Source organism: Mizuhopecten yessoensis, unplaced genomic scaffold (genome assembly GCF_002113885.1).
Source record: "Mizuhopecten yessoensis strain PY_sf001 unplaced genomic scaffold, ASM211388v2 scaffold11033, whole genome shotgun sequence".
NCBI lineage: Eukaryota > Metazoa > Mollusca > Bivalvia > Pectinida > Pectinidae > Mizuhopecten > Mizuhopecten yessoensis.
In genome coordinates, this window is record NW_018408845.1 from 441,432 (window position 1) to 463,622 (window position 22,191).

The 22,191-nt window shown below is 36.2% G+C and overlaps 2 protein-coding genes across 2 annotated transcripts in view; both read right to left on the bottom strand.

Annotated features, from left to right (window-relative positions):
* Window positions 1–1,917: 1,917 nt before the first annotated feature.
* LOC110464790 (toll-like receptor 3) lies at window positions 1,918–11,089 on the bottom strand. Its single transcript, XM_021520215.1, has 2 exons — window positions 10,323–11,089; window positions 1,918–5,756 (listed from the first exon to the last, which is right to left on the bottom strand). Exons 1-2 carry the CDS (start codon window positions 10,326–10,328, stop codon window positions 3,108–3,110), a joined length of 2,655 nt encoding a protein of 884 aa, XP_021375890.1. The 5' UTR covers window positions 10,329–11,089; the 3' UTR covers window positions 1,918–3,107.
* A 1,135-nt stretch (window positions 11,090–12,224) lies between these two features.
* LOC110464791 overlaps window positions 12,225–22,191 on the bottom strand; it is a 28,826-nt gene continuing 18,859 nt past the window's right edge. Inside the window, exon 3 of the mRNA XM_021520216.1 lies at window positions 12,225–18,519. Within this exon, the coding sequence (XP_021375891.1) occupies window positions 15,871–18,519 (2,649 nt within the window). The 3' untranslated portion in view covers window positions 12,225–15,870. The remainder of the gene's footprint in view (window positions 18,520–22,191) is intronic.

The window sequence follows — 22,191 nt, forward strand, 5'->3', positions numbered from 1 at the left end:
ACTTTCTCTCTCTTGTTTAAATAAAAATACATGTTATTCCTTTATATCCCTCAATTTATCTCCTAACACCTTTATAACACCAAATTCTTTTTGGGAAACATTGTGGCAGTATAACAAGGTTTATTGTATGCCAAAGTCTTTTAAACACAAGAAAGTTTTCAAAACACATATATGTCCTGTTTTTTCTACTAGTGTTGAATGTGGAATAAATCCAATATCATTTTCATTTTAACCACAACACCCAACAAATTTGACAAAAACCTGTCTGTCCCTCAAATAATATACATGTATATACAATGTGTATAATAATAGTGCATTATAACTATTAACATCAAAGATAACTACCAACATATCAAATGATCAAAAAAACCCCACAATGTAACTAAAAAAAAACCCACAAAAAACATTGTAAATCAAAACAGACCAAGTTACACGTGAATATATAGCAGTGGGGTAGTAGCTACCATTAACACAAAAGTGAAATGATATCAAGATCTTGTAGTCATTCATAAAAATATCAGCAACACTTTATCATTTTTCAGATCTCAATCCCTCCTAACCTGAGATTTGATTTACTTCTTACAAAAATAGCAAGTTTTTTGTAAGAAAACTTAAAGCTGTTATTCAAGTAGCTTGAAAAATATTTGCTAATTTTACTTTCAAATTTCTGTCGGAGTTGGTAAAAGCCTTTATTGTACGAGTGATTTCTCCACTGATTTACTTTGGAGGATATATTATTGTTCCACTTATAATGATAAAAACAACTTCCTTATGTACCAAAAGGAAAACAGTAACTTTTCAATTCTATTCAATAAGCACAACTCTCTTTTCAAGGAGACTTGTTTATTTATTTTTTATTTTGGGCATTTTCCGATGAAGTTATACATTTTAGAAAAGGATACTGCAAGATTTACAATGGCTGACTTAATTTGTCTACAACGACCAAACTGTCTACAAGATTTTGAAAAATTACTTCTAATTCCTGATAGATGTCATTGTAGTGTCACTGACGAGCGACGGAATTGTTTTAGAGTGTCCACCCTAAACCTAAAATATTTCATTCATTTTTATTTATTAGATAAACCAAGGGTTCTTCTTTGGGCCCTTTGAGGGCAGGATGGCTAAGAGACTATCAGGTAAGGACGAAAGATGTCATTCTGATTAGCTATAATGGTTGAGGGAACTTGATACTATGAACAAATGATGTCATTCTGATAACCTTAACTGGTTAAGGTTTAGTTTAATGATCAATAAAACTTGCTGCTTTACATAACAACATACAACTGATGACTCTTTAAGAGCATACAATTGATGACACTTTAAGAGCATACAACTGATGACTCTTTAAGAGCATACAACTTATGACTCTTTAAGAGCATACAACTGATGAATCTTTAAGAGCATACAATTGATGACTCTTAGAGCATACAACTTATGACCCTTTTTAAGAGCATTCAACTTATGACTCTCAATAAGCATACAACTGGTGACTCTTTAATAGCATATAACTCCAGATTCTTTTCAAGCATACAATTAATGACTCTTGAAGATCATACAACTGATGACTCTTAGTGAGCATACAACTGATGACTCTTTAAGAGCATACAACTGATGACTCTTTAAGAGCATGCTATAATAGTTCACAGGTATTCACATCTCCATGGCATGTCTTTTTTTTTAAATGACTGATGGATCAAAAGGCTAGAAATAATCTCGCGTGAAAATAATAAGCTGTACAAAATACACATCAATTTGTAAATGTTTATCATTGGAACCTCTGACTATTTTACTTCTTCTACAACTGTTGGATCAAAAAGCTAGAAATGCTCTCATGTGAAAACTGTAAGCTCTAAAAAATACACTGTACATCAATAAGAAAATTATTTATCATTGGGACCTCTGTCTATACTNGGGAGGGGGAGGGGGAGGGGGAATCGTTCTCTTACGTTCCCTGCACCCGTGGAAGATGTATGGCATAACCAAATCGATAGCGCCACCTCTGTAACCTCTTTGACCTTCCTTAAGTATTCTCATCAACTTATGCGATTGTTCAGGTTAGTTTTTACCTGGAAACAATGTAACGGTGAACTGAGTGCCTTCTATTTTATCAAGATATGGGAGTACAGAGAACGTACGTGAGCGTAGGGGTATCGTGTATATTGATTTATATTTATGTTCACTGATAACCCCAAATCTAAATAAAACAAGGCGCCTGTTCGTTTATGCGGAACAACCGGTACGTTCGTTTTTAAATGTAACATTTTTGGGTATAAATCCTAGGACCTGCAAAAGTGCAAGGCTTGGTCAAGGCTCGCCTGAAAGCAGCATCAGATTACTAGGTCCGACCTTATTTCATTAACCGAACAACTTTGGTCAAACCGGTTCAACCGTTTGGACCGCGATAAACGATAACGGCCCAGGACTTTCGTTTTAAATTATTCTCCCACTCCTGGTGTACATATATGCAACGATGTAGGTGTATATAAATTACAATTTAACGATGAAAGCGTTATTTACAACGGTTGCTATAACGAACACGAAGAGTTTCTTATTATAAAGTGAGCAATTTAGATATCGACAACGCTGTTCTCACCGCTAATAGTTTGTTTTCATCTACACCAAGCATTTTGTTTTAATTAACAAGTCTGATTCTGCATGGTGCCTTAATGTTGCCGGGAGGGTGAACAACTGCCATCTTTCATACTATATAGTTCTGAAATTGATTAATATATCTATTTGGTGTCAGCTTTGTGTAACAGTGACCAGGCGAATCTTTGTACATTTATGTTCTGGTGGGAATAAAGGACGTCGTCGCGCTTATTCTTCGGTTATTACACATGTTAGTTTTGGTACGATTTGAAATCTCTATGATTTATTATTATTTATATACATTGGCGGTTACTGGTAATATTACTGAACAATATGCTACGTATACTGTATAGCGCGTAGATATTCTGGCGTGTTTTGTTTTGTGATTTTCGCGATCAATAGACTTTTTACAAATTCTTAACTCATTCGTCCCTAAAAATACATTTGAACTTCTAAAGTTTAAAGGTTGGACTAGTTCATTATGAAATTTCAGGGGTGAATGAGTTAATATCCCCGAATTAGGGATACTCACGTTTGTATAGGAAATCTTTTAATTTCCCCTTGATAGTCTGTACTGCGTCATCCTTATCCTCCCACTGGAGGTACCTCTCACTCGCCATCATGGGATGCAGCGCTTTCGGCACGCGTTTGACTTTCAGATATTCACTTGCCACGATGATGAAATCTTCTATAACTCCTTTGGCCTTCAACATAATGACAAATTCTAATTCGAATGCATACCTCGGGTCAGAAACATAGTTATTACTAAGGATAATAATGACTGTTCTGCTAGCTTCCATGTTGTCCACGATATTGCCTATATTTGACTTTCCGGGTTCCGAATCTCTACGATCAAAGTAAAGCTTGTGTTCACCTCCAAAATCCACGTTCATCAGCTTGCCGTTATCAATACCCATAAGAATATTATCAAGAACCCATCCCCAATCATCTTCTGCACACGACAAATATGCGTCAAACGTGTTGCCTGTGCCAGGGACCGGTTCGTAGTTTATTGGGGCCTTCTGCACTTTTCTGCGAACACGTCTGCACATGCGATGGCATCGGAGTCGGATAAACCATCTCTTACGGTAGAGACATATTATAATTATGATCACTACGAACACAGCCACCCCTACCACGGTCAAGAGCACTGGCAAGGTGAAGAACAGACAATTGATTTTTGTCCGGTCGAACGACAAGAGCTTTTTTCCGCGCCAAGCCACGGGGCTGTTACAAACGTAGGAAGTCAATCCAGGAATTGCGATGTCCGTCGTATTGACCCAGTCTCTAAACCAACGTAGATCACATGTACAAGCGAAAGGGTTTTCTGTAAGATTGAGTGACATAAGGTTGCCCAAATCCTGAAGGGACGTACTGTTGACCAGTGCTATCATATTGTGACTAAGATCGAGAGTTTTTAATTTTACCATCTTGTTAAAGAGATGGGGACTCCAGGCAGACAGGCGGTTCTGACGAAGAGTTAGTGATTGCAGAGTGTTAAGATCGCGAAAACTGGAATCATAGATAAGTTTTATTTGGTTATTTGTCAGGTCAATAGTTTGTAGTTTGTGAAGACCTGCAAAGAGTTGTCCCTCTCTGTCGTGTTCCATGGCAAGCCCGATGTTGTTGTTCTCCAAATGGAGATATTGGAGGGAGGACAATTGATTAAATAAAGTTGTGGGCATTATTCCGAGGGCATTGTCGGCCAGATTGAGATTCTGAAGAGCTTTCATAGAATCAAACAAGGAGGACGGATCTGAAATGCTTTTGATGTTGTTCCTGTTCAACTCAAGAGATATCAGACGTGTGAAGGGCTGAAAAACCTTCCCGGGTAGAGTACTGATCTTATTCTGAGCGAGATGCAATGTTTTCAGATTGACAAGCCCGTTAAAGGAAGACTGATAAAGTGTCACTATGTTGTTTCCCCCAAGGTATAACCTCTGAAGGTTGTTGAGGTTGGAGAAGATGTCGTCTGGAAGAGAGGCGATTCGGTTCCCATTGAGATATAGCAGTTGTAAAGTGGTTGGCATATGGTTGGGGACATCATCCAAAACATTATCATTGAGTTTGAGATTAGTCAAAGTTTTTAGACCATCAAAAGCTGTATCGGCTACTGATGTTATACCACTGCTGCTGAGGTCAAGTAGCTGTAAATTTTCCAGATCTGCAAATGCTCTGTCAGGAATGTGTTGAATCCTATTGTTTGCCATGAGTAAGGTGTTAATGGTCGTGTTTCGGAGAAGCTGGAATGTGGCATTGGGTATGAATCCACCTAGAGTCAAGTTAGCGATGTTCAAGGAACGAAGAGGCTTCCCCTGCAGACCAACGAGCGCACTTTCAAGTACTGGAGCAGTTATTGGATTTCTGCCGAGCTTCAGAGACTGAATCATGTGCAACGGGGCAAAAGCGTGACGAGAAATATTGTCGATTTTGTTCCTCGATAGTTCTAACTTGATGACTGTTGTTGTGCTCAAAGCTTCAAAAGTTTCGTTTCCTAGAATACGAATGAAGTTATTGCTAAGACCAATATTCTTCAGCTGAGTTAGGTTCCTGTACTCAGCCGGAAATGTTGCGTTGTTGATACCGTTGGCTTGGATATATAAACTTTGTAGTCCTTGAAGTGTTCCTAGAGGAGGAATTCTTGTCAGTTTGTTACTGTCCAGAATAACGAACGTGATGCTCGTGCATTTGAAAAAAGCGTTCTCATCAATTTGCTTGATGTAGTTGTTTCCAACGTACACGTGTTCAAGAACTGTTAGGTTGTAAAATGACCACTTTTCCAGAGAAGCAATGACATTATTGTCTAAACGGAGCAGATTTAGATTTGGAGTGTATTGAGCGTGAAAGGTGTGCATTTGAAGTTTCATAATCTTATTGTTTTGGAGATACAGCTCCTTGAGATTTGGAAGAACACCGAAGCGTGAGCTTTTGAGTGTATCTATGTAGTTATGGGTCAGATATAGTTTTTCTACAGTTTTTGGTATGCCAGCTGGTATATCAGTCAGTTGTAGACCCTCGCAGTTAACACTGGTAAGTGCTTTATTACAGAAACACTTGGAAGGTAAAACTTCAGGGCAGTATTTATTAAACTGAAATCCAACCGCAAATCCCCACGTGCCAAACACCAAGCAAATGATAGTCATACGAATTTCAATTCGCATCAGAAACTACAATAAAACAAAATAGTCATCTAAATTTCAATATATTATGTAATGAATCATAACACTTCTGCATGCAGAGTTTTAGCGCATCTACATATAAGTCTATTAGCTCAAAAAGGTCTTACATGGCCGTGTTTTGGAAATAACAGGTAGGTCGAACTATCCTCTATAATCTCTTGCTTTCTGAAGTGTTCTAATACAGAGGTACTATTGGACGACAAATCCAGGGTGACAGTGGCCGCGTTTGGCATTCTCTCCCGATTACAAGGTAAGACTTGTCTTCGTACGACTATTAATCAGGGTAATTTGCCAAACCATTAGGTGCACAGAAGATAGACATACTTTCAAAATTGATATTGATGATAAGGAAGGGGATATTGGGAAACACCTACATAAATAAGAATATAAAGCTTTACAACATGTTTTTTTCATATTTAACTACGCATAACTTAAACTATTTCGAGGGATTGAATTTCCAAACATATCAATGGATGCCCTTGTGTGTTACAATGGACTTTTTGGCCTGTATCTGTTGGATGCGGTTATTTAATCCCATCAAATCTTTATACATGCATTTCCATAAACAATTGTTTTTTCTTTTCTCTTGATAACATGTATATATTTTATATATCTTTTCTGTATTAAAATGAAAGGTTAGAATTTATACCATTAGATTCAATAATAATAATGGATTTAGTAGTTGTTTCTCCTACTTTGATTATTTTTTGATAATATCAAATTGTTTAAATGTGTTTGTATGTGTTCTAATATCTATTGTTACGGTGTTAGGAGAGGGCTTAAATAGTCTATGCCTGCTGCCAAATCCATTTGTCTTTTGACAATAAAATTTATTGAAATTAAATATTGAATACTATAATACAGATAACGTTAACAGCAAATGCGATTTATATTTACATAAATGGAAGAACATTATAAGTGATTAGCTGAGATATCAATACAAATACACAGATATTAAGTATTAAGTAAGCGGAACAGACAGGATCTAACGTTTGGTGAGATGAACATCAAAGCTAATGTAAAAACAGACCATGCCATGGTAACCGATTATAGCAGAATTATATATGAATAAAATTGTAAATATGACAGGAAGTAATCGGTTAAATTATTCCATATCATTTCAATATGTTCCAGGGCACATTCAGTTCCATTATTTCAAGGTTATGAATCGCACGTAAATTATACATTGGTTGCCGAATTTGTTAAAGTGAAACCATATAGGCAAGCAAAACAAGAGTAATAAGGATGAATGCAAGGATGGAACAAAATGTAAAGCTGGGTGGAGAAGACAGAAGATGTGGACATTTTCACATATTTAGGAGGGATATTCACAAGAAAGGGAACTGTAATGAAGATATCAAGATCAGACCTGGTAAAGCAAGGACACAATTTCACAAACTCAGAAAATGAATGAACTCGTACATTTTCACTAAAAAGACAATATAAAGAGCATTCAACACCCTGGTTATATCAGTTTTATTTTATGGATGTGAAACTTTGAAAATTACGGAGGCGACAAGCAGAAAATAGACATCTTCCATAATACACGCTAACGACCATTAATAACGATTCGGTAGTCAGATAAGGTATCAAATGACGAACTACATCAGAGGACAGACACAGTCAAACTGAATTCGACTGGAACACAGAGAACGGGTGGACATAGACTGGCCATATATAAAGGATGGATAACGAAGGGATCTGTGCAACATCACTGCCATAGCAACATGAAGCAGAAAATGTGTACAAAGACCAAAAACAACAAAAATAGGCTTAGATGGAGAGATTAGGGTGAAGGGAGGACGATGGCAAAACGCAGGATGAAATGGAAAAGTTGCATCAAGGCTTTATGTTCCAAAAGGTATGAAGAGGATAGGTGATGTGAGGTACATCTGTATCATATAAGAAAACGAGTCTATCAAACACAACCTTGAATGAGATGGGGTTTTTTCTCCCTTAGTAGGATCAAGAAAATGATTAAATCACTTGTGTGACCAACTTTGAAGTGTGATATCTAGCATCTAGTGTAACAATGTGAACGGGGAATAAAAAGTTTCACAAGACCAACCATTATACGATACGAAGCTGCCAAAAAGTTGCATTTAAAAAAAATAAAATATAGTATAATATATTTCACATTTTGTATTTTAATCATAAACATTTATTTGAAAACTATACAATATATTTAATAAAACAGAATACTAATATAAGTCCTCTCCTTGGCAGTGAACTATGTTTATCGGTATTAGTAGAAAACCGAAGTACTCATATCTTGAGCAACCAGCAATCAAGCAGTGACAAAATGAAAACGTGAGTTGTTTCCCCTATGCCAGTTGACGCAGATCACATCTAGTTAATTTTCACACATTGAAAAGTTGAAATTGAACGATATGCCGATTCATGCAACATAAATTTTAAAACTAACACAAGCGGTTGATCAAGAGCTTATTAATTTATTCGTACAAGCGTACACATTTTAGGAAAATTATCATTTGTGTTAAGATATCTTCGTTAAGTCAGGAGGGCCAGAACCTCCTGTTAAAACATAGCTGTGCTGTCATTCATTGTTCTTTCTGTACTTTAACTGCGTTAGTATGGGAACATTACCTGTAACTATCCCATATGTTACCTTTGGCTGTCTTATATGTGATTCTCTTATTGGGCAGTCACTTATAAGACAGTTACAGGTATATTATGGGAGAGTTATAGGTAATGTCTCTATAATGCCCTACCCAGAACACAAAAGAACATTACAGGCAGCCATGTTTTGAAATAGCTTATTGCAATTAACACTAAAAAATTCAACAGAATTAATTAGTTGAATCAAATTCATTCCAAGAAAATGTGTCAACAGACACAAAGTGCCTCCACATATTGCTTGTATATTCCAGGGTTTCTTTTTTTAGAATTTTAGAGTGAAACACATATCTGCAGCATTTATGTTGAGTTCTCTGCTGCCCGAAGGAATGGAATTTTCCTGTTTTGCACAAAGCACTTTGATTTTGTTTGGAGATGACACTGAACTTGAACCTTGTACCACTGAACTGACTTGCACCGGCTGGTCATTACAGGTACGCATGTATGATCTTATGGCTGATGATCTATGGTCAGATTTTTCGGCCACTAGCTGCTCATCCACACCAGCAGCATACAATCTTGTGGCTACAGTTGCACGCTGTCTGTGTCCTTTGAATGACTAGGATTACAACACGTAGATTGGGTAAGGAAAATTCCTGCATTAACCTCGGATGACATGGTGAAAATTAATTTACAGAGCTCAACCGTGCACCCCAAAAGCATGATTTGTGCATTTAGCCATATCGATGCAATTCATCACATATAACACAGTCAAAGGTAAAACTACCTGTCATGATGTTACCATTAGCTGTGTTTTATGTGATGAATAGCATTGATATGGTTGGATGCACAGAGGGAGAGCTACCCTAGTAGTTTCAAAAGAAAGCCACTTGTCATAGACAAAGGCTACAAAACAGGTTTATATTAAAAATAGAGGTGTTCTATATTAGAATAAAGGGGTGCTATGTTTTAAGTTAGAGATAAGCCTCAATCTTTACAATATGTGTGAGATAGAACAGATCTCGGCCATAACGGGCCTCGAATCTGTTCTCTCTAACACATATTGTACAGTTTGAGGCTTATCCATAAGGCAGCCAATTATTTAATAGACTTTCAAATATTTGTTTATCAAATAAACTCTTTATTATGCAAAAAGGTAGGGGATTACCTTAAAAGCTATATTTAGAAAGCATTATTTACAAGAAAACTGGTCTACATGAGGACTGGTCACGTTTGTAATGTCGAACAATAATAGGATTGTGAGAAAAAAGGTATATAATTATGATAACATTTTTACACCATTAAGTAGTTAAACACTTTTGCAAGAACACATATGGTATGAAGATGAGCTTGTCCAAGATTGAATGCCACAAAAACATTTTAAAACTGCAAAATATAATCACCGTTGAGCGTACCTGTGACCATATCCTCGTTCATGAATATGAAAACAACTGTTTGAGGAAGATGAAAAATGAATAATATTAAGTAACTTTCGGATGCGAACTAGATTTACACAATCGTACAAAGAAAATCATACACTTCAACCCTATTAAATTGCAGCCATATTTTCTCTCTCAATTTTAAAGTCGTTTTTTTTTGTGTAGGTAGAATCCTATGCATTTTAATGCTACTATCGAGAATGTGTTGATAATGTCAAACGTACCTGTTACAAACGTGCTGAGCACACACGTCACCACAGCGTAGCAAGGGTGGACTGTTGTGGTGATTTGTTTGTGTTTATATCCCATGTAAAGGATTAACCAACGTGCTAAAATCACCTTCTAACAGAAAAATGCAGCTATTGTTACTAAATAATGATCATTAACAACTGGAATATTACCAGTTTATACATAAACGTTCATTATAACACATCTCGAGAAGCTGGACCAGCTTACATCGACACTACATGAAAACATGTCGGTATACATGTGTAACGCACCAGTAGTGCAGCCGACAACAGCATAGGCACACACTTACCTCCATGGTTGGTCGTCTGGTCACTCGCTAACTCTGTTCCCGAATTCCACTCATAAGGCTGTCGGGACGCTAGGACCGTTTTCGTGTTGGATTCCCGTTGTATCCTTTGGATTTCTTAATGACTCATGAACTCGATAAAAATAGCCCACTCTGAATGACTGTGTTATTATCTAGCAATCTGCCCTAGTTAGGGCTACCTAAGAAGTTTGTTTTCTGAAAGCGTGATTCTCGGTAATGCCCTACTTTCGATTTCATTTTAAAGTGTGATCAACACGCTTCTGTGGTATTTCCAGTAGTCTGTTACTTGTTGTGGCGCGGCTGAAAGAATTCGAACTTGAAAATGTTATTGTACTCGGGAGCTGGACTAGAATATGTTTGGGCATACATTTTTTTTCGGACAGTTTGAGAGGCAGCTACAGAAATCCATCGTTGCCAACCCGATTTTCTGAAGAATATTCCTTTGCAACACATAACAAGTTGCAACGCTTCCATATTGGAATGTCTTCAGCCAATGTCGGATATCCACGACTGATTTGGCCTCGCTATGAGTGAGTAGCGAAGTGTAATCAGCCGTGGGTATCCGACGATGGTCTACAGCATTCAAAGCGAATTTATTTAACAAAATATAAATATGTACATTTATTGGAGGTTTAACAATCACGTAGGACATACGGATGATGTTCTTTTGTCACTGCACTAAGATATTAACATAGAGGTATATAAAACGAAAGTAAAATATATCGAAGCAGGTTTTCCTGGAGTGTGTTTATTTATCCAATTACCATTACGGATAGCAAATACACGTGTGGTATCATATGTTGTTTTAGATCCTTTTGTCTGTTTCAATGAATCTCACACCTAATAGCCATGGTTTTGTATGGGCACGTCTGTTTAAAGGCATTGTAGACTTAATTCTTAACACATTAAATTGTATTTGTATTATATCTATATCTATTATGTATAATCAAAGTATTTATTTCCTTCAAGTGAGGAGATATAACAAAGAGTATACATGTGGTGCTAACAAGGACGACAATCACAACTATAAGAAGATATTAATAGGATGGAGCATTGATTTAACACCTATTGAGGTCTTGTCTACATGAGAAATTTATTGAATAATAGCTCAATGTTTCCAAAAGATTGATGTTTCAGTTGTTACTAGTCTATACTCTGTTTGATTCCCATCTTGGTTGGACATCAGGATTATGATTTATTCTAATCTGTCAAGTATAACAGGATTTTATAATTGTAAGAGATTAGGACTTGTCTTATTTTGAAAATCATTGTCGCTTTTCCTGAAAGGGTATCATTTTTATAGTAGCAAATTTACGACTCCCAAACACTGATTTACAGCTTTTATTATATTTATATTACCACAATGTTTATAGTACAATTGCATGTACCATTTACTAACTGACCTTATGTGTTTTTATCCAAAAAATGAAAACAAGGAGAGCATATGTTGAACGCTAGCTGTTAGCGCCGAAATGGCAGCTCCAGCTGTATGCTCCCCTGGGAGTTGAGAAAGATATTGGCTGGTTGCCAAGGTCCTATAACCACGGATAATAATTTGTGAACCGCTTTGAGACGACCTATGAACTAGGTTGTGATAAAGCGGTATATAAGAACCTCGAATTATTATTATATGTGAATGCTTTGTATTATGCAGCATCTTATATATGGTCTGTGTTTAGATAAATCATTCACCAAATTTCAAGTAATCGTCAATCCTGAATTGTAGGATTTAGGTGTGATGTCCAGTGTGAACGGCTTATAAGTACAGCTATGTTGACAAATGCTGTTTCTAAGTCTCCAGGTCGCAGACTTGATGGAATTCAATTGATTACATATTTTAAAAAACTTGTAGTAAAACATAATTATAAACAAGAAATAATTTCAGAAGTGAATTATCACCTTTATTATACAAGTGGTTAACTTAGTGAGTGCTGGATAGAGGCTTTTTTAAAGGAGGAGCCCCAACTCCTGAGCAGAAAGCAATAACAGTAAAAACTCGTACCATTTGCCACATTGTATGCAGCAAACATATATCACAGTCCACTTTCTCTCTTTTAAAAAAAACCAACATGTTATTCCTTTATATCCCTCAATTTATCTTCAAACACCCAAACACCTTTATAACACCAAATTTTGTTGGGAAAAATTGTGGCAATATAACAAGGTTTTTGCTGTATGCCAAAGTCTTATTTTAAACACAGAAGAAAGTTTTCAAAACACATACAGTAAACCTTTGGTCAGTTCGAACAAAATTAAATAAATACTGTCAATCCTGTTCGAATTACACGAAATTATAGCCGCTTAAATAAAAAGTAGTTCGAATTATCCAAGTCGACATCGGCAAAAATACATATGTCCGTTTTTTCTACTAGTCTTGAATGTGGAATAAATCCAATATCATTTACATTTATACCAAAACACCCTACAAATTTGACAAAAACCTGTCTGTCCCTCAAATAATATACATGTATATACAATGTGTATAATAATAGTGCATTATAACTATATACATCAAAGATAACTACAAACATATCAAATGATCAAAAAACACCACAATGTGACTAAAAAAAGAACACAAAAAACATTGTAAATCAAAACAGAACACGTTACACGTGAATATATAGCAGTGGGGTAGTAGCTACCATTAACACAAAAATGAAATGATATCAAGATCTTGTATGATTACACTTTTCCTCAGTCGGAAAAGTCATTCATAAAAATATCAGCAACATTTAACATTTTTCAGATCTCAATCCCTCCTGACCTGAGATTTGATTTACTTCTTACAAAAATAGCAAGTTTTTTGTAAGAAAACTTAAAGCTGTTATTCAATTTGCTTGAAAAATATTTGCTAATTTTACTTTCAAATTTCTGTCTGAGTTGGTAAAAGCCTTTATTGTACGAGTGATTTCTCCACTGATTTACTTTGGAGGATATATTATTGCTCCACTTATAATGATAAAAACAACTTCCTTATGTACTAAAAGGAAAACAGTAACTTTTCAATTGTATTCAATAGCACAACTCTCTTTTCAAGGAGACTTGTTTATTTATTTTGTATTTTGGGCATTTTCCGATGAAGTTATACATTTTAGAAAAGGATACTGCAAGATTTACAGTGGCTGACTTAATTTGTCTACAACGACCAAACTGTCTACAAGATTTTGAAAAATTACTTCTAATTCCTGATAGATGTCATTGTAGTGTCACTGACGAGCGATGGAATTGTTTTAGAGTGTCCACCCCAAACCCAAAATATTTCATTCATTTTTATTTATTTGATAAACCAAGGGTTCTTCTTTGGGTCCTTTGAGGGCAGGATGGCTAAGAGACTATCAGGTAAGGACGAAAAGATGTCATTCTGATTAGCTATAATGGTTGAGGGAACTTGATACTATGAACAAATGATGTCATTCTGATAACCTTAACTGGTTAAGGTTTAGTTTAATGATCAATAAAACTTGCTGCTTTACATAACAACATACAACTGATGACTCTTTAAGAGCATACAATTGATGACACTTTAAGAGCATACAACTGATGACTCTTTAAGAGCATACAACTTATGACTCTTTAAGAGCATACAACTGATGACTCTTTAAGAGCATACAATTGATGACTCTTAGAGCATACAACTTATGACTCTCAATAAGCATACAACTGATGACTCTTTAATAGCATATAACTCCAGATTCTTTTAAAGCATACAATAAAAGACTATTGAAGATAATACAACTGGTGACTCTTTAAAAGCATACAACTGATGACTCTTTAATAGCATATAACTCCAGATTCTTTTAAAGCATACAATAAAAGACTCTTGAAGATAATACAACTGGTGACTCTTTAAAAGCATACAACTGATGACTCTTTAAGAGCATACAACTGATGACACTCAGTGAGCATACAACTGATGACTCTTTAAGATCATATAACTGAACATACAATTGATGATTCTTTAAGAGCATTCAACTGATGATTCTTATGAGCATACAACTGATGACTCTTAAAGAGTATTATATGATCGAAACGTGTGTTCACTTCTTCACAGAACAGGATTAATGTAATAGTCTACAGGAATTCACATCTCCATGGCATGCTTTAAAAATATATGATATCACATGTACACAAAACATTAGTTCTCCAAAGACTGAGTGATCAAAACGCTAGAAATGCTCTCGCGTGAAAATTATAAGCTGTACAAAATACACATCAATTTTTCAAATATTTATCATTGGAACCTCTTGACTATTTTAGTTCTTTTAAGATTGTTGGATAAAAAAATTGTAAGATCTAAAAAAAAATACACTGTACATCAATAATGAAATTATTCATCATTGGAACCTCTGTCTATGCTAATTGAACATAATATATAAAATGGAATTGTACATTCATCATCCTCAAAATTCTGAGGTTGGGGAGGGGGGGTTCGTTCTCTTACGTTCCCTGCACCCGTGGAAAATGTATGGCATAACCAAATCGATAGCGCCACCTCTGTAACCTCTTTGACCTTCCTTGGTGATTCGCATCAGCTTATGCGATTGTTCAGGTTATTTTTTTTACCTGGAACCAATCAAACGGTGAAGTGTGTGCCTTCGATATATATGGGAGTACAGAGAACGAACGTGAGCGTACGGGTATCGTGTATAATGTTCACTGATAAACCCAAATCTAAAAAAAACAAGGGGCCTGTTCGTTTATGCGGAACAACCGGTACATTCGTTTTAAAATGTAACATTTTTGGGTATACATCCTAGCGGACCTGCAAAAGCTTATGCAGGCATTGCAAGGCTTGGTCAAGGCTCGCCTGAAAGCAGCATCAGAGTACTAGGTACGATCTTATTTCATAAACGAACTTTGGTCAAACCGGTTCAACCGTTTGGACCGCGATAAACTATGCAACAATTTAGGTGTATATAAATTACAATTTAAAGTTATTTACAACGGTTGCTATAACGAACATGAAGAGATTCTTATTGTTAAGTGAGCAATGTAGATTTCGCCGGACAACGCTGTTCTGACCGCCAATTGTTTAATTTTATCTACACCAAGCATTTTATTTAATTCACAAGTATAATTCTGCATGGTTCCTTAACGTTGCCGGGAAGGTGGACAACTGCCTTTTCATACTATTTAGTTCTGAAATTGATTAATATATCTATTTGGTGTCAGCTTTGTGTAACAGTGACCACTTAAATCTTTATACATGTATGTTCTGGTGCAAATAAAGGACGTCATCGCGCTTATTCTTCGGTTATTACACATGTCAGTTTTGGTACGATTTTAAATCTCTATGATTTGTTATTATTTATATACATTGGCGGTCACTGGTAATATTACTGAACGACCTGCTACGTATACTGTATAGCGCTTAGACATTATGGCGTGTTTTGTTTTGTGATTTCCGCGAACATAAGGCTATTTACGAATTCTTAACTCATTCGTCCCTGAAGATCCATTTGAACTCGAGTTCAAAGTTTGGACTAGTTCATTATGAAATTTCAGAGGTGAATGAGTTAATATCCCCGAATTAGGGATACTCACGTTTGTCTAGGAAATCTTTTAATTTCCCCTTGATAGTCTGTACTGCGTCATCCTTATCCTCCCACTGGAGGTACCTCTCACTCGCCATCATGGGATGCAGCGCTTTCGGCACGCATTTGACTTTCAGATATTCACTTGCCACGACGATGAAATCTTCTATAACTCCTTTGGCCTTCAACATGATGGCATGATCTAATTCGGATTCATACCTCGGGTCAGAAACATAGTTATTACTAAGGATAATAATGACCGTTCTGCTAGCTTCCATGTTGTCCGCGATATTGCCTATAACTGTCTTTCCGGGTTCCGCATCTCTATGATCAAAGTAAAGTTTGTATTCACCTCCAAAATCCACGTTCATCAGCTTGCCGTTATCAATACCCATAAGAATATTATCAAGAACCCATCTCCAATCATCTTCTGCACACGACAAATATGCGTCAAACGTGTTGTCTGCGCCAGGGATGGGTTCGTAGTTTATTGGGGCCTTCCGCACTTTTCTGCGAACACGTCTGCACATGCGATGGCATCGGAGTCGGATAAACCATCTCTTACGGTAGAGACATATTATAATAATGACCACTACGAACACAGCCACCCCTACCACGGCCAAGAGCACAGGCAAGGTGAAGAACAGACAGTTGATTTTTGTCCGGTCGAACGACAAGAGCTTTTTTCCGCGCCAAGCCACGGGGCTGTTACAAACGTAGGAAGTCAACCCAGGAATTGCGATGTCCGTCGTATTGACCCAGTCTCTAAACCAACGTAGATCACATGTACAAGCGAAAGGGTTTTCTGTAAGATTGAGAGACATAAGGTTGCCCAAATCCTGAACGGACGTACTGTTGACCAGTGCTATCATATTGTGACTAAGATCGAGAGTGTTTAATTTTACCATCTTGTTAAAGAGATGGGGACCCCAGGCGGACAGGCGGTTCTGACGAAGAGTTAGTGATTGCAGAGTGTTAAGATCGCGAAAACTTGAGCCATAGATAAGTTTTATTTGGTTATTTGTCAGGTTAATAGTTTGTAGTTTGTGAAGTCCTGCAAAGAGTTGTCCCTCTCTGTCGTGTTCCATGGCAAGCCCGATGTTGTTGTTCTCTAAATGGAGATATTGGAGGGAGGACAATTGATTAAATAAAGTTGTGGGCATTATTCCGAGGGCATTGTCGGCCAGATTGAGATTCCGAAGAGCTTTCATAGAATCAAACAAGGAGGACGGATTAGGAATGCTTTTGATGTTGTTCCTGTTCAACTCAAGAGATGACAGGCGTGTGAAGGGCTGAAATACCTTCCCGGGTAGGGTACTGATCATATTCTGAACGAGATGCAAGGTTTTCAGATTGACAAGCCCGTTAAAGGAAGACTGGTGAAGTGTAACTATGTTGTTTGCTCCCAGGTATAACCTCTGAAGGTTGCTGAGGTTGGAGAAGATGTCGTCTGGAAGAGAGTGGATTTGATTCCCTTTGAGATATAGCAATTGTAAAGTGGTTGGCATATTGCTTGGGACTACATCCAAAACATTATCATTGAGTTTGAGATTAGTCAAAGTTTTTAGACCATCAAAAGCTGTATCGGCTACTGATGTTATACCACTGCTGCTGAGGTCAAGTAGCTGTAAAGTTTCCAGATCTGCAAATGCTTTGTCTGGAATATGTCGAATCCTATTGTTTGCCATGAGTAAGGTGTTAATGGTCGTGTTTCGGAGAAGCTGGAAAGTTGCATTGGGTATGGATCCACCTAGAGTCAAGTTACCGATGTTTAAGGAACGAAGAGGTTTTCCCTGCAGACCAACGAGCGCACTTTCAAGTACTGGAGCAGTTATTGGATTTCTGCCGAGCTTCAGAGACTGAATCATGAGCAACGGGGCAAAAGCGTGACGAGAAATATTGTCGATTTTGTTTCTCGATAATTCTAACTTGATGACTGCTGTTGTGCTTAAAGCTTCAAAAGTTTCCTTTTCTAGGATACGGATGAAGTTATTGCTAAGACCAATATTCTTCAGCTGAGTTAGGTTCCTGTACTCAGCCGGAAATGTTGCGTTGTTGATACCGTTGGCTTGGATATATAAATTTTGTAGTCCGTGAAGTGTTCCTAGTGGAGGAATTCTTGTCAGTTTGTTACTGTCCAAAATAACGAACGTGATGCTCGTGCATTTGAAAAAGGCGTTCTCGTCAATTTCCTTGATGTTGTTGTTTCCAAGGTACACGTGTTCGAGAACTGTTAGGTTGTAAAATGACCACTTTTCCAGAGAAGCAATGATATTATTGTCTAAACGGAGCAGATTTAGATTTGGAGTGTACTGACCGTGAAAGGCGTGCACTTGAAGCTTCATAATCTTGTTGTTTTGGAGATACAGCTCCTTGAGATTTGGAAGAACACCGAAGTGTGAGCTATCGAGTGTGTCTATGTAGTTATGGGTCAGATATAGTTTTTCTACAGTTTTTGGTATGCCAGCTGGTATATCAGTCAGTCGTAGACCCTCACAGTTAACACTGGTAAGCGCTTTATTACAGAAACACTTGGAAGGTAAAACTGCAGCGCAGTAGTTCTTATACTGAATTCCAGCCGCAAATCCCCACGTGCCAAACACCAAGCAGATGACAGCCAGACGAATTTCAATTTGCATTAGAAACTACAATACAAAACAAATAGTCATCTTAATTTCAATATATTATGTTATGAATCGTAACACTTCTGCATGCAGAGTTTTAGCGTATCTACATATAAGTCTATTAGCTCAAAAAGGTCTTACATGGCCCTGTTTTAGAAAGAACAAGTAGGTCGAACTATCCTCTTTAATCTCTTGCTTTCTTAAGTGTTCTAATACAGAGGTACTATTGGACGACAAATCCAGGGTAACAGTGGCCGCGTTTGGCATTCTCTCCCGATTACAAGGTAAGACTTGTCTTCGTACGACTATAAATCAGGGTAATTTGCGTAAAAACCATTAGGTGCACAGAAGACAGACATACTTTCAAAAGTTACTCATATTTTGATTTTGTATCAAAAATGCTTCTCAAAAACTTTGATGTTCTTAGTTTTTGACCCGAGTTTGAGTTGTTTTAATACACGAATTCTTAGAAACCAAAATCTCGATACAACATATTTTCTTTAATAAAAAAGCAACAAGTTTAATAATAGAAAGAAGGATAAATTGATGTCAGTTTAATTTTATTTATTTGTTTTTGAGAAAAAAATAAGAAATATCGGGGTATTGTTCCCTCAATGCTGAATCAAAGATAATCGTAACATTAAATTTAATTTCCAATCAATATTATTGTATCATATGTGCAATTAGTTTAGGCACAGGCAGCAGACCAGTTATCCTATTTTGCCAAAAATATTGGAAAACAACTACACAACATATGAATATAAAACTTTACAACATGTTCATTTTATATCTAACCTGCGTTTAATATCCATAAATTAAACTATTTGGTGGGATTGAATTTCCAAACACATCAGTGGATGGCCTTGTGTGATTGGCCTGTATCTGTTGGGTGCGGTTATTTAATCCCATCAAATATTTATACATGCAGTTCCATAAACAAATTCTTTTTCTTTTCTCTTGATAACATGTATATATTTTTTCGGTATTAAAATGAAAGGATAGAATTTAAACCATCAGATTCAATAATAATAATGGGATTTAGTAGTTGTTTCTCCTACTTTGATTATTTTTTTGATAATATCAACTTGTTTATATGTGTTTGTATGTGTTCTAATATGTCTATGTCTATGCTTGTACCACTGTTTGTTACTGTGTTTGGAGAGGGCTTAAATATTCTATGCCTGCTGCCCTATCCATTCGTCTTTTGACAATCAAATTTATTGAAATTAGATATTGAATACTATAATACAGATAACGTTAACAGCAAATCCGATTTATATTTATATAAATGAAAGAACATTATAAGTGATTAGCGGGTTTTTTTTGGGGTTTTTTTCATTTCAACAAATTTTATTGGCTTATGTTATAGTCAAATGGATTGAATAACAGGCAAGCCTATATAAATTCTTTCCATGAGTGGCTCAAAATTTGATCATATATGCAATGTAGTTACAACAATAATGATTAATTAATTTAAGGATACTTCGAAATGAAAAATTATAAAGAGTAATACTATTTAAGGATAAAGGGAGATAACTCCAACATGACAAACACAAAGGGGATAAACTCATCATAGCACATCACAATAACAATACACAAACAACTCCCATCATACATCCAGCACACATACAATTATTTTCTTATCAAATAGTCACAGTCAGTATATCATATGTACAGTAAGAGTAGACTTTGACCAAAAGTCCATGTGCATTTATGTGCACAGGTCATTGCTACTAATACTGTTTATGAGTAAAAAGTACAAATTTAAATAATGTGAAAGAAAGGCAATATAATATTATGAACAAGATATCAATTCAAGTACACAGATATTACTTATTTAAGTGAGTGAAACAGTCAGGATCTAACGTTTGGTTAGATGAACATCAAAGTTAATGTAAAAACAGACGCACGCGTGCCATGGTAACCGATTACAGCAAATTCATGTATGAATAAAGTTGTAAATATGACAAGAGTATAGGTTAAATTATTCCATATCATTTCAATATGTTCCAGGGCACATTCAGTTCCATTAATTCAAGGTTATGAATCGCACGTAAATTATACATTGGTTGCTGATTTTGTTAAAGTGAGACCATATAAGCAAGCAAAACAAGAGTAATAAGGATGAATGCAAGGATGGAAGAAAGGGTAAAGCAGAGCGGAGAAGATGTGGACACTTTCACATATTTAGGAGGGATATTCACAAGAAAGGGAACTGAAATGAAGATATCAAGATCAGACCCGGTAAAGCAAGGACACAATTTCACAAACCCAGAAAATTAAATAACTCTTACATTTTCTCTCAAAAGACAACATAAAGAGCATTCAACACTCTGGCCATATCAGTTTTATTTTATGGATGTGAAACTTTGAAAATTACGAAGGCGACAAGCAGGAAATAGCCATCTTCCATAATACACACTAACGACTATTAATAACGACTCGGTAGTCAGACAAGGTATCAAATGACGAACTACATCAGAGGACAGTCAAACCGCATTAGACTGGGGTGGACATATATTTGACATATATGAAGGATGGATAACGAAGGGATCTGTGCAACATCACTGCCATAGCAACATGAAGCAGAAAAATGTGTATAAAGACCAAAAACAACAAAGATAGGATTGGATGGAGAGATTAAGGTGAAGGAAGGAAGATTGCAAAAGGCATGATGAAATGGAAAAGTTGCATCAAGGCCTTATGTACCAAAAGGTATGAAGAGGATAGGTGATGTGAGGTACATCTGTATCATATAAGAAAACGAGTCTATCAAACACAACCTTGGATGAGATGTTTTATTTCTCTCCCTTAGTAGGATCAAGAAAATGATAAAATCACTCGTGTGACCAACTTTGATATCTAGCATCTAGTGTAACAATGTGAACGGGGAATAAAAAGTGTCACAAGACCAACCATAATACGATATGAAGCTGCCAAAAAGTTGAATTTAAAAAAAATAGAAAATGGTATAATATATTTCACATTTTATATTTTAATCTTTTTTTTTTTTTTTGAAAACTATACAATATATTAAATAAAACAGAATACTAATATAAGTCCTCTCCTTTCCTTGGCAGTGAACTATGTTTATCAGTATTAGTAGAAAACCGAAGTACTCATATCTTGAGCAACCAGCAATCAAGCAGTGACAAAATGAAATTGTGAGTTGTTTCCCCTATGCCAGTTGACGCAGATCACATCTAGTTAATTTTCACACATGATCATTTTCACACATTGAAAAGTTAAAATTGAACGATATGCCAATTCACGCAACATGAATTTTAAAACTAACACAAGCAGATGATCAAGAGCTTATTAATTTATTTGTACAAGCGTACAAGTTTTAGGAAAATTATCTTTTGTGTTAAGATATCTTCGTTAAGTCAGGAGGGCCAGAACCTACATAGCTGTGATGTCATTCATTGTTCTTTCTGTACTTTAACTGCGTTAGTATGGGAACATTACCTGTAACTGTCCCATATGTTACCTTTGGCTGTCTTATATGTGATTCTCTTATTAGACAGTCACTTATAAGACAGTTACAGGTATATTATGGGAGAGTTATAGGTAATGTCTCTATAATGCCCTACCCAGAACACAAAAGAACATTACAGGCAGCCATGTTTTGAAATAGCTTATTGCAATTAACAATAAAAAATTCAACAGAATTAATCAGTTGAATCAAATTTA